The sequence below is a fragment of the Ovis aries genome, chromosome 12, assembly GCF_016772045.2.
Source record: "Ovis aries strain OAR_USU_Benz2616 breed Rambouillet chromosome 12, ARS-UI_Ramb_v3.0, whole genome shotgun sequence".
Lineage (NCBI taxonomy): Eukaryota > Metazoa > Chordata > Mammalia > Artiodactyla > Bovidae > Ovis > Ovis aries.
The window spans coordinates 70,898,510-70,911,715 of NC_056065.1; the positions used below are offsets into that span (position 1 = coordinate 70,898,510).

Sequence of the window (13,206 nt, forward strand, 5' to 3'; positions counted from 1 at the left end):
AGACTTGGCTCTAAGAGTGGACCAGCAGCAGCTTCCTCCCTAAGGTGAACACATCTTAAACAACGTAGCAAATATGAGGGCAGGCTTCAGGAAATGGGAGAGTGGGCCTGGTGTGAGCAATGTCTTTGGCTGAGTTCACAATATAGATCTGCAAATGATAGCCTCTTTAAACTGTGGCTGAGCCAGTATAGGAAATAACCTTGTAATTTTCATGTATACCTGGTGAGAGTCATGAATCCAAAATATGTGGGGAAATGGAAATTTTCCCCCCCGAGTCCTCTTTGCTCCTTTTGAAAAATGCTAAGACTAGGAGACCCAGGCGACATTTTTAAAAGCTTCCCAGGCGATTCTGATTTAGTTCCTGTAACTTTGAGACTTACAACTGTAGTGGAATAGGAATGAGTCAGAACTGAAGTTACTTAAACCTGTCCGTCCGTTTATCAAAAATAGTTAACCCCTGCCCTCCCTACCTTATGGGAATAGCTAACAGTAAACATTCAATAAATTTAAGCTATTATGTGCTATTAGGCACTGTCCTAGGAACTGCGCTTGTAATAACCACAGCCCATGGAAACTGATTCAGAGAGGTTAAGGAACTTGTCCAAGGTCACACAGCTAGGGTTGGAAACCAAAGCTGGGCAGCTTAGCCTAGAGATCATGTTTTTAACTGTTATTTAACAAGGTTGTAAAGTATATATGAAACATGCATGAGGGGACTTCCCTGATAGTCCAGTGGTTAAAATTCCACATTCTGAATGCAGGAGGCCTGGGTTCAATCCTGGTCAGGGAACTAGATCCCACATGCTATAACTAAGACCTGGTGCAGCCAAATAAATATTTTTAAAATGTCATCAGATAAAAACAAAACACTTGAAACAAAAACATTCATGAGGATAGCATTTCCTGCTATCCTCATGAAAAGTTAAAGACGGTTTAATGGGCAGTGAATGAAGCTGCTCCACTGAAGTCAGCATCTAGCCAGTACTTGCTACATTGTAGCTGCTCACAACTTCATTCATAGTACTTGAAAATCTGATATCTGCCTGTGTCCCTCAAATGCTGGCTTTGGCCTATTGAAGCGCCACAGATAAAGTGACTCCTGTGACAACTTAAAAGGCAAGAACTCTGCAGGCCAGGTGCCTCACACAGGGCTTGGCACTCAGGTGATGAATAAATAAGTGTTGGCTGAATTGAATACCTTCCAATTAAAGGCATTTGAAATGTGCTATTCATATTCTACAAACTGGCTTGAACTATTTAGAATGTCAAAACAGGAAAGGGCATGTAGCAAGTTAAGGAAATTAAAGAGAAACTGAGTATAAATGGAGTATTAAACTTTTGAAATTCAAAATAAAGAACCTGGTTATATATCCTTGAAGTCCTCTTCCCTGGCTTAGCAGGGAAGTGGGAGGGAGGAGCTTTGGGGATGGAAGAAGCTTCAATAATATAACAGCTCTCATTTGTGTTGTACCTATCTGCTGCAGGCATACTGATCCCAGCACACTGCCCAGTAATGTTTTTAAAGGCTGACTTCACCTTACATCATTGTTTAATGACCTTTACACTTTGCAGCATGCCCTCAAACGTAGCTCAGAAATAAAAACAGGTTTTTCCTACCACTTTAAAGGATAAAGTGGGTCCCTTATAACAAGCTGGGCATGTATTCTTGGCATTGGATCTAATGAAGTATTTGACTCATTTCACATTCAACAAAACACTGTGTTTGGCCTGCCTGTAACTGCCAAACAACCTCTGAAGAGCTCATGCATGATACTGGTTCTCCCACAACTCCTAAGAATTTAATGAGTAACCAGTTAATCTGTGATGTGGCATGACCCAAACCGAAGGCAGTCAGAGAATCTCCTCTGAAGACGTGTGTGGGAAGCGGTGCGATGCTCAGCTGGGTCAGGACGCGGCCCTTCATAAAATGAAGAAGCAGAGCTGCGCTGCACGGCCCCAAGGAGAACACAACTCAGTCGACACCCTCTCCCAGGGTCTCTTCCGAAGCACCTCTGTAAGATGGTGCCCCCACCATGTTTGTGGAACCGATTCTCTTTGTGAGGCTGCTGGGCCTTTGCTCTAAGAACAGTGTGAGAGGAAGTCCAGTTCCTCTAGGGACTACTGCTACTGCGAAGTCGCTTCAGTCGTGTCCAACTTTGTGCGACCCCATAGACGGCAGCCCACCAGGCTCCCCCGTCCCTGGGATTCTCCAGGCAAGAACACTGGAGTGGGTTGCCATTTCCTTCTCCAATGCAGGAAAGTGAAAAGTGAAAGTGAAGTCGCTCAGTCATGTCCGACTCTTCTCGATCCCATGGACTGCAGCCTACCAGGCTCCTCCATCCATGGGACTTTCCAGGCAAGATTACTGGAGTGGGGTGCCATTGCCTTCTCCGTCTAGGGACTAGGAATAGCAGAAAAACAGACCTAAGGGCACAGTGTGTCTGCTACAACAGGTTCTCAAAAAACACATTAAACTGATATGTGTGACCTATACAAGAGCACAACGTGCCTGCGTGCTTAGTCATGTCCGATTCTTTGAGACCCTTTGGACTGCAGCCTGCCAGGCTCCTCTGTCCATGGGATTTTCCAGGAAAGAATACTGGAGCAGATTGCCATTTCCTTCTTCAGGGGATCTCCCGACTGGGATTGAACCTGCATCTCCTGTGTCTCCTGCACTGTAGGCAGATTCTTTACCCCCCGAGCCACCGGGGAAGCCCTATTCCTCTCTCTCTCTGTCTCTCAAAGTCATCTCTACACATCCCTACTGGACAGCTGAGGTTTTAAAAAACGCCTCCTATTCAGGGTGTCCCCAAAAAAGTCTTGGTAAAGTTTTAAGTCATTAAGGCTGGGGATAAGGGTGGTGGGCTGAATCTGCCTTCTGCAACCCCTATGGAGGCAGCTACACATGGTTTTATCACCAATTAAAAGTGTAGCCTAGATTAAGAGGCATTTTAAAGGACTAATTAGTCAACCCTCCCAAAAGTAAATTAAGAGCCCCTGTTGAAACAGCCAAAAGGAAACTAACACAGCTTTGTAGCAACAGTGCTTGGAGTATATTCAAATAGAAAAGCTTGGGCTGGAAATACTTGTTTAGAAAAAGAACTACATCACTCCACCCTCTTTTATCAAGTAATCCCAAGTCATCTTAAATGCGAAAGGTCTGATCAAGCAAGAGGTATTAAAACTTCTTTCAGCCTGAGCTAGATCATGTCCTTGGGAATAAACAAATTTTATTCAATGAACAAGTAGAAGGGATTCTTGATTACTACTATAGTTCTTTTGTGTATACAGACTGCTTCTAGGTTAATGCAAAAGCTCAGGAAAGAACATCAGATCAGGTAAAAGGCTTTTTATTCAGAAGCAGCTCAAAGTCTGACAGGGACACAAGTAGGGATAATTATTAGCTCATTACCTTAGCTCATTGAACTTCAGCACCTATTTGAAGTACTAGTTTTCCAAGTGGGAATGTTACACCCACTAGACCCTCAGCAGTTTCTGACAGCCATATTTATCCCAATTACACTCAGTAGAGCTGTCAGGAGATGAGCAGAGACACAAAGAAGAAAATCATCTACTTTAGTTCTCTTCTTCACAGGTCACAGGCTTTCAAATCAAGAGAGACAGCATTATCGGCAGGTACTGGTCATAAATAACACCTTCCCATAGTCGAACACTCCAAAATCAAACATCAAATATAACTAGAGTTCTTAAATATTCAGTTAATGCTATGCCATACTTTGTTTCAAAAACAGCATTTCTGTGGCCTTTTATTTATTTTTCTCCTTGGATAAAACCAGGAGAATCCATGCTTAATTGACCTATGTAGTTTTTGCAGTTACAGCTTAATTTATAAGAATCAAAGGAATTATAGAGTTATAATTAAGAATACATTTTAAAATGACAGAATATATGAATAAAGCCTACACAGTCCTTAGGGAAATGGATAAAATGAATCACGTTTCATGAGTGGAAGGGGACTCCCTTCTGAGGACACAGTACATAGAAAATACATGGAGCTTGTTTCTATGAGGTTACAAAGGGCTAAAATAGAAAACAATGGTTCAGTTCAAACTTATTGATACATAACTGTTAAGAGACACTCAAGGTATTTTGCACATTATTAACTGAGAGTCACCTATATACTCTCTATGTTAAGTATCTATAGAGAAAATCCCACGATTTTTTGGCTCAGGGCTCTACTAGACATTCACTGCTTTTTAGTACATGAAGAGAATCCAAAAGATCAAGTTAAGGCGAAGATTTAATTTTTAGGTTCTGGATTTTCAGTATAGGAATTACCTACACTTTTATAAAAATATCAATAAGAAATCAATACTTTGCTTAAAATTTGATAGCTTTTTTTTTTTTTAAAGTAGCAGCCCCTAAAAAAACCAAAGACGTTAAATTCAAACCCCAGCTTCAGTGTATGACTACTGATTTTATAAACATCTTCCTCCAGGAAATGTCAAAAATCATAACGTGAAGTTGGGTTGGAAATGCAGTAGATTGCTTAGTAAAAATGTGAAAACCTCAGATCATATACGGCATATATATTTGGGGGGAGAAAAGACAAAGTTGCTAGTGTTCTAGTTTCGCCAACAAGTTGACATTTACCGCTGTTTTTAAAATAAAGACAATTTTAACTTAAGAGATTGTATTTTAACACTGAATCAATATAAATGTACTTATCTAAAAATCACATTTAACCATGTACTTAAAAAATCCACAAAAATGTAGTGAAAAGGTTATATATTTTATATGAAACTGTATTAATGTGTTAGAGGCAGCAGAGACCCAGGGTCCCGTTAGGCAGTTGACCTTCACAGACGGGCCTCCTGCTGTGGCCTGCAGAGGCTTTCAGCTGTGCACAGGTCTCAGAGCAGGAAGAGATAAGGCTTTTTTTTTTTTTTGCCTCTACAAACTGGGATGTCACTATTGTACAGAAGACGTGTCATTTAAAAGACTACTCACTCAAAATGTTACAGAGTGGCAAACTTCATGAAATTTAAACAAAGCGTTCACTCTGAGGAAGCTGCACATACACTATGGTAGCAGAACCAGACTAGGTAAACTTTTCCAAACGATTTTCACTAAAAACGAAACAATGGTAGCTTTCTTAAAACCAGAGTTAGAGTCCCTCTCAAATTTTTTTATCTTGTTTTAATGAGCCAAGCTTCAGTTAACTCACTCAGATGAGAATCTATAATTCTGTTGACTGTTCTGGACTACAGAAGTCATCTTGGGACTTTCTATGGAAATATGTACAGATTTTCCGCATGGAGCTGGGAGTAATGGTGACCTAGAAGAAGAAAGTTCAGATTTTAGAGATTTTGTACGATAAAGTTCAGCTATTATCTCAGCAGGTTATCATTATGGGTATTTTAAGTTAGGATGTCTGGAAATTTGCTTATGTAGCCAGATTTCAGTCTCAATTACTTGATGGCAATGTCTCTTTTGGTTGATTTGTACCAAATATAGGAAAACTGAAGGCAGCATGCGTGAAAGGAAAACAGATTTTTCATGTGAATGGAAAATATGTACCACTTAAGCCTCGTAATAGGAACCAAAGAGGTTACAATTACCATCCTCTTTGAAATAAATGAGTAAATAAGCCTTCCAAATTTACAAACGAGATAGGTATTTCAAATGGCAGATACTACCCTTTTCTGAAGTCTTTATCAACCTGTACATAAAGACAAAAAATGTTTTAAAGAAACTTTAGCTTCAAAAGATTGAAATTATAAAGCCAGAAATATCTTAGATAAGAAGACTATTTTTTAAAATGCCCTTAAGATGTACACATTCATGAAAATAATTTTTTATTGAAATTGTTTTCCTGCTAACACATAACTCAGACCAGGTCCCTTGAAAAAAATAGGAATTTTGCTAGGGGCAAAGATTACCTACAGTGTGAATTTTCAGAGAAGACTCCTTACAGCCTTTTTTCCCCCTTTATACTCTATGGCAAGGCCTTGGAGTTTGTGTTTGAAGTAATCTTTAAAATATTTCTAGTTTACCTTTTCTAAAACTAGGGGATAGGCTTATTGACAGTAGGAAGGGGTTATGAACATTTGTTAAATTAGTACTGGCCTAAGGTTAAGTACTGCCCTTTATAAGGGCAGATCTTACCTGGATCAGGTTTCATTCTTCCACCTTCTCCCTAACACAGAAAGAGCTACGGGAGAAACTTCCTTAAACTGCCTCCATCCTTAACTTGCAACCTGAGTGGCAGAAGCTATCCATTCTCTTTGACTGGTGCCCGCAGCTCACCCAATGCTCACAGCTACTTCTGCCTCCATCATTATGAGTCACTCACTTGCTTTTCAAGGTTCACAAAGCTATTTCTGCCAGCAATATCTGTTTTTGAAATTATCTAAATTTAATGAAAAGATGGGTAAAATTAAGATGAATGTTTAAAAAAAGGGAGATACAGGTGAGTTGCCAAAAATACCAGTGTGAGCAAGATGATCCTCAAAGACTGGAAGAAATCATGTAACTCTAGGATTCTGCACTTAAAACTGCTTTGTAAGTATCTTAATTTTGCTTTATTTTAAATAATCATAAGCTGTAATTACAAATTGAAAATCTATTTGTGGATGTTGGCAACTTGTCCATGAATTATAGCTTTCTCTATAAAAAGAGGAGGGAAATCTATAAAAAGAGGTTGCAGGAGCTGAGGGATGGTGAGGCAAATTTTTAAAAAGCAAGGGGTTGTGGGAGGGAATAATGTCAAACAAAGAAGGAAGTTATTTTTGAACTGATATCCTAGAGGATGAAGAAGGCTTTGAAGAACTGGGCAAAGGGGCTGGGGGGTGTGGACTTTGACAGAAGGGATTTTAACTGGAGTAAATAGGATTGCCAAAGAAAATACAGGACACATGCAGTTACATTTGAAATTCAAACAAATAACATTGCAGTATGAAAATTTTTAGTATAAATATGTCCCATGCAATATTTGTCCTATATTTTTATGTACTAAACCTGGTGATCCTAGGAATAAAAAGATTTACTTAAAAAAAAAAAAAGCATTCTGACTTCTGAGAAGGCATTTGTGCCTGCCCTGGCCAGGTTAGGAAATGCATTTTCTATCGCTGCCGACTTACCGGGCCTGGAGAGGTCTTTCCGCTCTGTCTCCTGGGGTTGGGGGTCTGGGACGATGGACTTCGTGGAGATGAATTCTCCGCCTTCCGTTTGGCTGCCATGGCCAACAGCCAGTTTTTATTCTCTGGGGAGCTATTCTCTTTGCCTACCACTTCAGAGCCTTCTCCACAAGACCCCAAAGGAAGAGGTAGCGTTCCACAGCCTTCTGAAGCATAAGGACTGGCAGGAGAAGGAGGCTCAGAGACACTCATACTAGCTCCTTCAATCTTGCTTGGTTTGGTAGGACCTAGCGAGTCTTTCCCAAGTTCTTCCTGGGTACCAGCAAGGCAGCACAGATCCAAATGAAGCTTTTCAACGGGGTCATCAAGTTCAGTCACACAGCTGCAACTCTTTACACACTTTTGTTTCACATTCTCCAGACAACTGGAGTCTAGCCTTCTCTTTACTCTATTTCTAGACTCAGAGCAAGCCACGGCCTGGGATGATTTCAGGCTCACAGGTATGAGGGCTTTTCTGGGAGACGTTATCTTGGTTTCGGAAGCAGGTGGAGTGACGGGTGGTGATAAGGAAGCCGTTCGGGTCATCCAGTTTCTAATGGACATTTTGAAAGATGAGGGTGGCTTGGGAGAGACGGAGGACACAGAGCCTCTTCTGCTGATGGGAGACCGGGCCTTGGCAGGAGGGGTCTTAAGAGAGAAGGTAGGCGTATTTGAAGCGAGGGGCAGGTCCCCAGCGCAGCTCGGAGCACAGGCTGCCGACGACGGGGAGGAGGTGCACGGGCTGCTCTTTGCTCTGGGTGCTTTAGCCGGAGTGCTCTGGCTGCTGGGCACTGCCACTGAGAAACCAAAGAGGTCACAAAATCAGAGGTGAAAGCTACAGAATATCCCAAGGTTCTCATCAAAGAAAATTATACCGATAGCTAACTTAATCATCCAGGGGCTGATTTCCCAGTGTGGATCACATAAATCATTCGATTCTTCCCAGACCCTTTTTAGCATTTTTCTTCCCATTTCCTAACTGTCAGCCCCTAAGACACCCTGTTGTAAAACATATGCTTGTAAAAGTCTAGAAATACAGGAAAAGAAAAATTTAAAAGCATCCAGGTGAACAATTTTTTATATTTATGCATATGATATCTCTTAAGGTTTTCTATACAAAAATGGGACCATGATGTACAAGATACTTAGTAACCTGCTTCTTAACGTATCATGAACATTTCCCACAGTAACACAGATCTGTACCATTTTTAACAGCTACAAAGTATTCTAAGGTAACAGTAAGACATCAGGGCTGTTAAGTAGTGCCGCTCTTAGTATTTCTGTGATGCTTCTAAGCAATGCTGGGCCACAGAGGCACCACACGTCAGGAGAGCACAGGTCTCCAATCCAGCACAATCGCTTACTAGGTCACCTGGGTACAACCGTTCACCTCTTCGGCCTCAGTTTCCACATCTGTTAAATGGAGATAGCTTTGAATCTCCACAAAAAGTAATCCCATCAATTACTTGTTAAGGTTATCAGTCCTCATGTGCCTTCCTCCTTAATATACAATTCATGATTTTCCACAAGCAAAGAATGGCAAAGAACGTTTCCAAAATGTGATGCAAAACCAATCACACTGTGGGGAGCACTCCGCTCCACCTGTCCTGCCCCTTGTCTCTAGGCCAGGACCAGTCCTTCAGGCAAACTCTCATAAAGCTCGTGTTTCTTCCTCCTGAAGACCCGACAGACATGATGTTTTCTCACCCTCCTGAGCTTTCCAGATTTCTGAAAAAGGGTTCCAGTCTTCAAATAACAAGGAAAAGGCATTTATTTCTCAGTTACCCAGTACTACAACTCTGATGTTTAATTCCGTTTAACTACTTCATTGTATTTATATGCAAATAAATACAAGTCCTAACTCTGGTCAGTTAGTTTTCCTGTACATTTTACCTTCTGCTTTTCCCTACTCAAACAGCCTAGCCTTGAGACAGAGAAGTTCTACAAACTGACTTTTGTCTAAACTTTTCTCATCAACGGTATGTTTAGAGACAAAGTGATACTGCTTCTTCAACAAAGATCATCCCTGGAAAGCCCCATGTCATTGTAACAAGCTATAGAAGGGGAGTTAATGATTAGGACCAGTCCACGCAGCGTTTGGTGATGGCTCTCACACTCATGTTCTAGAGCCTGAGCCCTGTTACTACTTCCAGAGAAAACTCCTCACTGCAGGTCCATAGTCAATGCACAGCCCCTACAGTTATCAGTTCCATTAAATTGAGCTGAAGAGTATGTTTAGGGCAGAAGTCCTAAAATACCATGGGTCTTACAACATGCAGATTCTAAGGCAGGATTCAGGGAGAAGGAAAAGTTGGGCCAGGGACAAACCAAATACATGTTTCTGACACTGCAGTGGCAGAAATCTGAAGTGTCTACTAAAGGCCAATGGAAAATCTGATATGTGAAAAGCTGTATCCTCTTCAGGATGTTACCGTCCAATTTTCTTCTCTTTTTCTTTCCTTCCTCCTCTGAACCGCTACAGGGGGGAATAAGGTAACAAGTAAAAGGTCCTCTTTTCAGCCATCTCATTTCACTCATGCTGCTGTGTATTCCACTATTTTCTATGTACCTATTAGCATTCACAAAAGTATATGTATATCACACTTAAAAAAAGATCACACACACACACATTCTGCAATTTTCTCTCCTCTGAACATCCTATCTTCTCCTCTTTACACCTCTTCATAGAAGTACACTTAGATGCAATACAATCTTTTTAACAGCTGTATATGAGTCACTACATTGACCTTTAGACTTAAAACACAGATGCCTTTAGTACTTCATCTCCTAAGTAAGTGTAGTCGCTCAATCATGTCTGACTCTTTGCGACCCCATGGACTATAGCCCACCAGGCTCCTCTGTCCATGGGATTCTCCAGGCAAGAATACTGGAGTGGGTTGCCATTTCCTTCTCCAGGGGATCTTCCCGACCCAGGGATCGAACCTGGATCTTCCATATCACAGGCAGATGCTTTACCCTCTGAGCCACCAGGGAAGCCCTCATCTCCTAAGTGCATCCCCAACTCCTATGGACCCTAAGTGCTGCATGGTATCTGATGACATGGTGGCACAGACTGGGCCACTGCCCTAAAAGCTTCATGAAAGTAGGTCCCTTTGAGGAATTACAGAGTTTACTAATCACCAGTCCATTTGGAGCTTCTTTTTTAATTTGCCACCTGGACTCAGCCTACCTTTGCAGTCTGATCACGGGCTCTGCCCGCTGAGGATCCTGTTACAGGAGACAACGCACAGCTTCCTGAACAAGCTGTGTGCACTGTCACATCTCACTGCTCACGTGGTTTTCTCGCCAAGTCTACCCCTTCTTTTCCAGGCAAAACCGCTCATGTTTCCAGGCTCTGGTGACAGTGTTATTAACTCCTTTGTGAAGATTTCACAAACTTTTTTCCTCCTCTCCCACAGGAAGCAAGTTCTCAAAGCCTTTTGTCTATGTAGCTGGGTGAAATGGTTACAATATACTATAGTTTTTGTAGCTGCCTCCTGGATTAGACTAGGAGCATCCAGAGGGCAAGTGATAATGATTTACTCATTTTTAGGTCTAGTGCCACTATAGTTCCTAGCAAGGAATTATTAAACAATGCTTGTTAAATTTCATTACTGCTGACAGGGATGAGGGTCAAGTTCCAACCATCAAAGAACAGATTCTGTAAGTACTGTGTTTGACTTATAAGTCTACAGCAAGCACTTGAGAAAATAGCTAACATTTCCCTCTTTTTAAGATAATCATCTTTTCACTCAGTGATACCTAGACCAGAGGTTCTCAGTCTGGCTGCATATTGGACTCATTTGGAGCTTTATAATACAGGTACTTGGTCTCTACTCTAGGCCTACCTAACAATTTCTGGAGGCATACAAATTGTTTAAAAGCTCCACAAGTGCTTCTGATGCACAGACAGGATAGAGAACCCCTTGGCCTGACAGTGCTGAGATCTCTGGCTGAAACAATGAAAGAATACTAAGTAATGGAGCAGGTGCTGACTGGGAAAAGTAGGACAGAAGGGAATGGGGCTGTGTGTTGCAATTTAAAGCTTGCCAGTTAATAAGTTAAAAAGGGCCAAAAGAGAAGACAGGCAATCCAGGACAGCAGTGAAGGGTTGGGGTGGCAATTAGAAGCTCGGGCAAGCAGAGGAACATAATTTTCAGAATGGCAGTGTGATTAGCAACAGCCAATCTGTCACTGGGAATTGGCTTAAAGGGCTGAATGGCCAGTGCACCAGCCTTTGGTCCCTGTGTCAAGTTGCTGCTCTCTTGCTCTTCAGAGTTAACTCTAGCATTACCCAGAAAAAGAAATCTAGGTCTAATTCCTGGACCAGTCTTCACTTAAACTCTTGTGCTAGGTTCTAAAGGAGGCAGTACTCCAGGCATGAGCTTTAGAATCAGACTGCAAGGGTCTGAACTGGTTCTACTATAACTTCACAGCTGTGTGACTTTAAGCAAATCTAAGTTCCTTGAGCTTCAGGTTTGGTTGTTTGGGGAATTACTAATAAATGAGATAATACAAATAGGTCTTTAGAACCAACTATGCTAATTCTTAATAATGGCTAAATGTTATTAATATGGTATAAATTTGGTCAACATATGTAACTTTTTTGTGACTTAGTTTGCAAAACTAAGAATAATTAATACCTAGAAATACCTAGTTAAAAGACAACATATTTTTCCTCAAAAATGTTTATAGTCATTAACACAGAGATTTCACCTCTGGGAATCTATTTTAATGGGAAATGAAGACCCTAAATTTAGAAAAAACCATTCCCCCCCCCCCCCAGCCCCACAAAACATTGGAAATAAAACGTTTAACTACAAGAGAAGAACTAGGTAAACTATGGAACATTTAAAAGTTTTGCTAAAGGAAAGTGTTTAGAATATCATGTTTAGTGAAAAAATCTTCAAGAAATCCAAATGTATACATAGCATGACTCTGTTAATAAAAAATCTCTATGGATAAAGGGGTAAAATCTAAAATTGAGCAAAATGTTAACTAAAATTGTGTATGAGTGTTGGGGAGGCTGATGACTTTTTCCTTATATAATTCTTTTATTTTTTTTCAAAATTAGGAAGCAAAATTAAAGACAAGGCAGCAGAAAGACATCCTATGTTCATGAATCAGAAGAAAATACGATTAAGATGGCAATATTCCCAAAACTGATCTAAAGATTCAATGCAATCCCTAACAGAATTCCAGCTGATTATTTCTGCAGAAATTGGCAAGCTGGTCCTAAAGTTTGTATAGAAATGTGAGACCCAGAATAGTCCAAACAATCTTAAAATTTAAAAGACAATTGGAGCGCTCAGACTTTCTGATTTTTAAAACTTACTGCCAGGGACAGGAATCGAGACAATGTGGTGACAGCATAAGGACGACTTACAGATCAATGGAATGGAGCTGAGCCTCCAGAAATGAACCCTGACTCTCACTGTCAGTTAATTTTTGACAAGAGCGCTGAAAAAATGCAATGGGGTAAAGAATAGTCTCTTTGAAAAATAATACTGAGAATGTGGGCTATCCACATGCAAAAGAATTTGGACCCTTACCTATCTCATACTATACACAAAAATAAACGCAAAATCAACAGTAGCCCCCAAACTACAACACTCCTACAAGAAAATACAGACATAAATCTCTGTGAGTTTGGATTAGGCAATGCTTTCTTAGATACAACATCAAAAGCACAAATTACAAAAGGAAAAAAAAACAGATAAACAGGTCTTCATCAAAATTAGAACATTTTGTGTGTCAAAGGACAACATCAAGAAAATGAAAAAACAACCTACAGAATAATAGAAAATATTTATAAATCATTATATGACAAGGGAGATACATCCAGAATATATACAACAATAAAAACAATAGACAAATTACCCAATTAAAATATGGGCAAAGGATTTATTTGCATAGGTACTTTTCTGAAGAAAATTTACAAATCACCAATAGGCACATGAAAAGATATTAAACATCATAAACCATCATGAAAATATCAGTACAAATCAAAACCACAGTGGGATACCACTGCACACTCAGTAAGATGGCTATAATTTAAAAAACTAAA

The 13,206-nt window shown here is 40.4% G+C and overlaps 1 protein-coding gene across 1 annotated transcript in view; it reads right to left on the reverse strand.

Annotated features, from left to right (window-relative positions):
• Positions 1-3,334: 3,334 nt before the first annotated feature.
• The window catches only part of DTL (denticleless E3 ubiquitin protein ligase homolog), a 50,871-nt gene continuing 40,999 nt past the window's right edge, over positions 3,335-13,206 (reverse strand). The window contains exons 14-15 of the mRNA XM_004013903.6: positions 7,104-7,936; positions 3,335-5,299 (exon numbers count right to left, since the gene is read on the reverse strand). Of these exons, the coding sequence (XP_004013952.2) occupies positions 5,201-5,299; positions 7,104-7,936 (932 nt within the window). The 3' untranslated portion in view covers positions 3,335-5,200. The remainder of the gene's footprint in view (positions 5,300-7,103; positions 7,937-13,206) is intronic.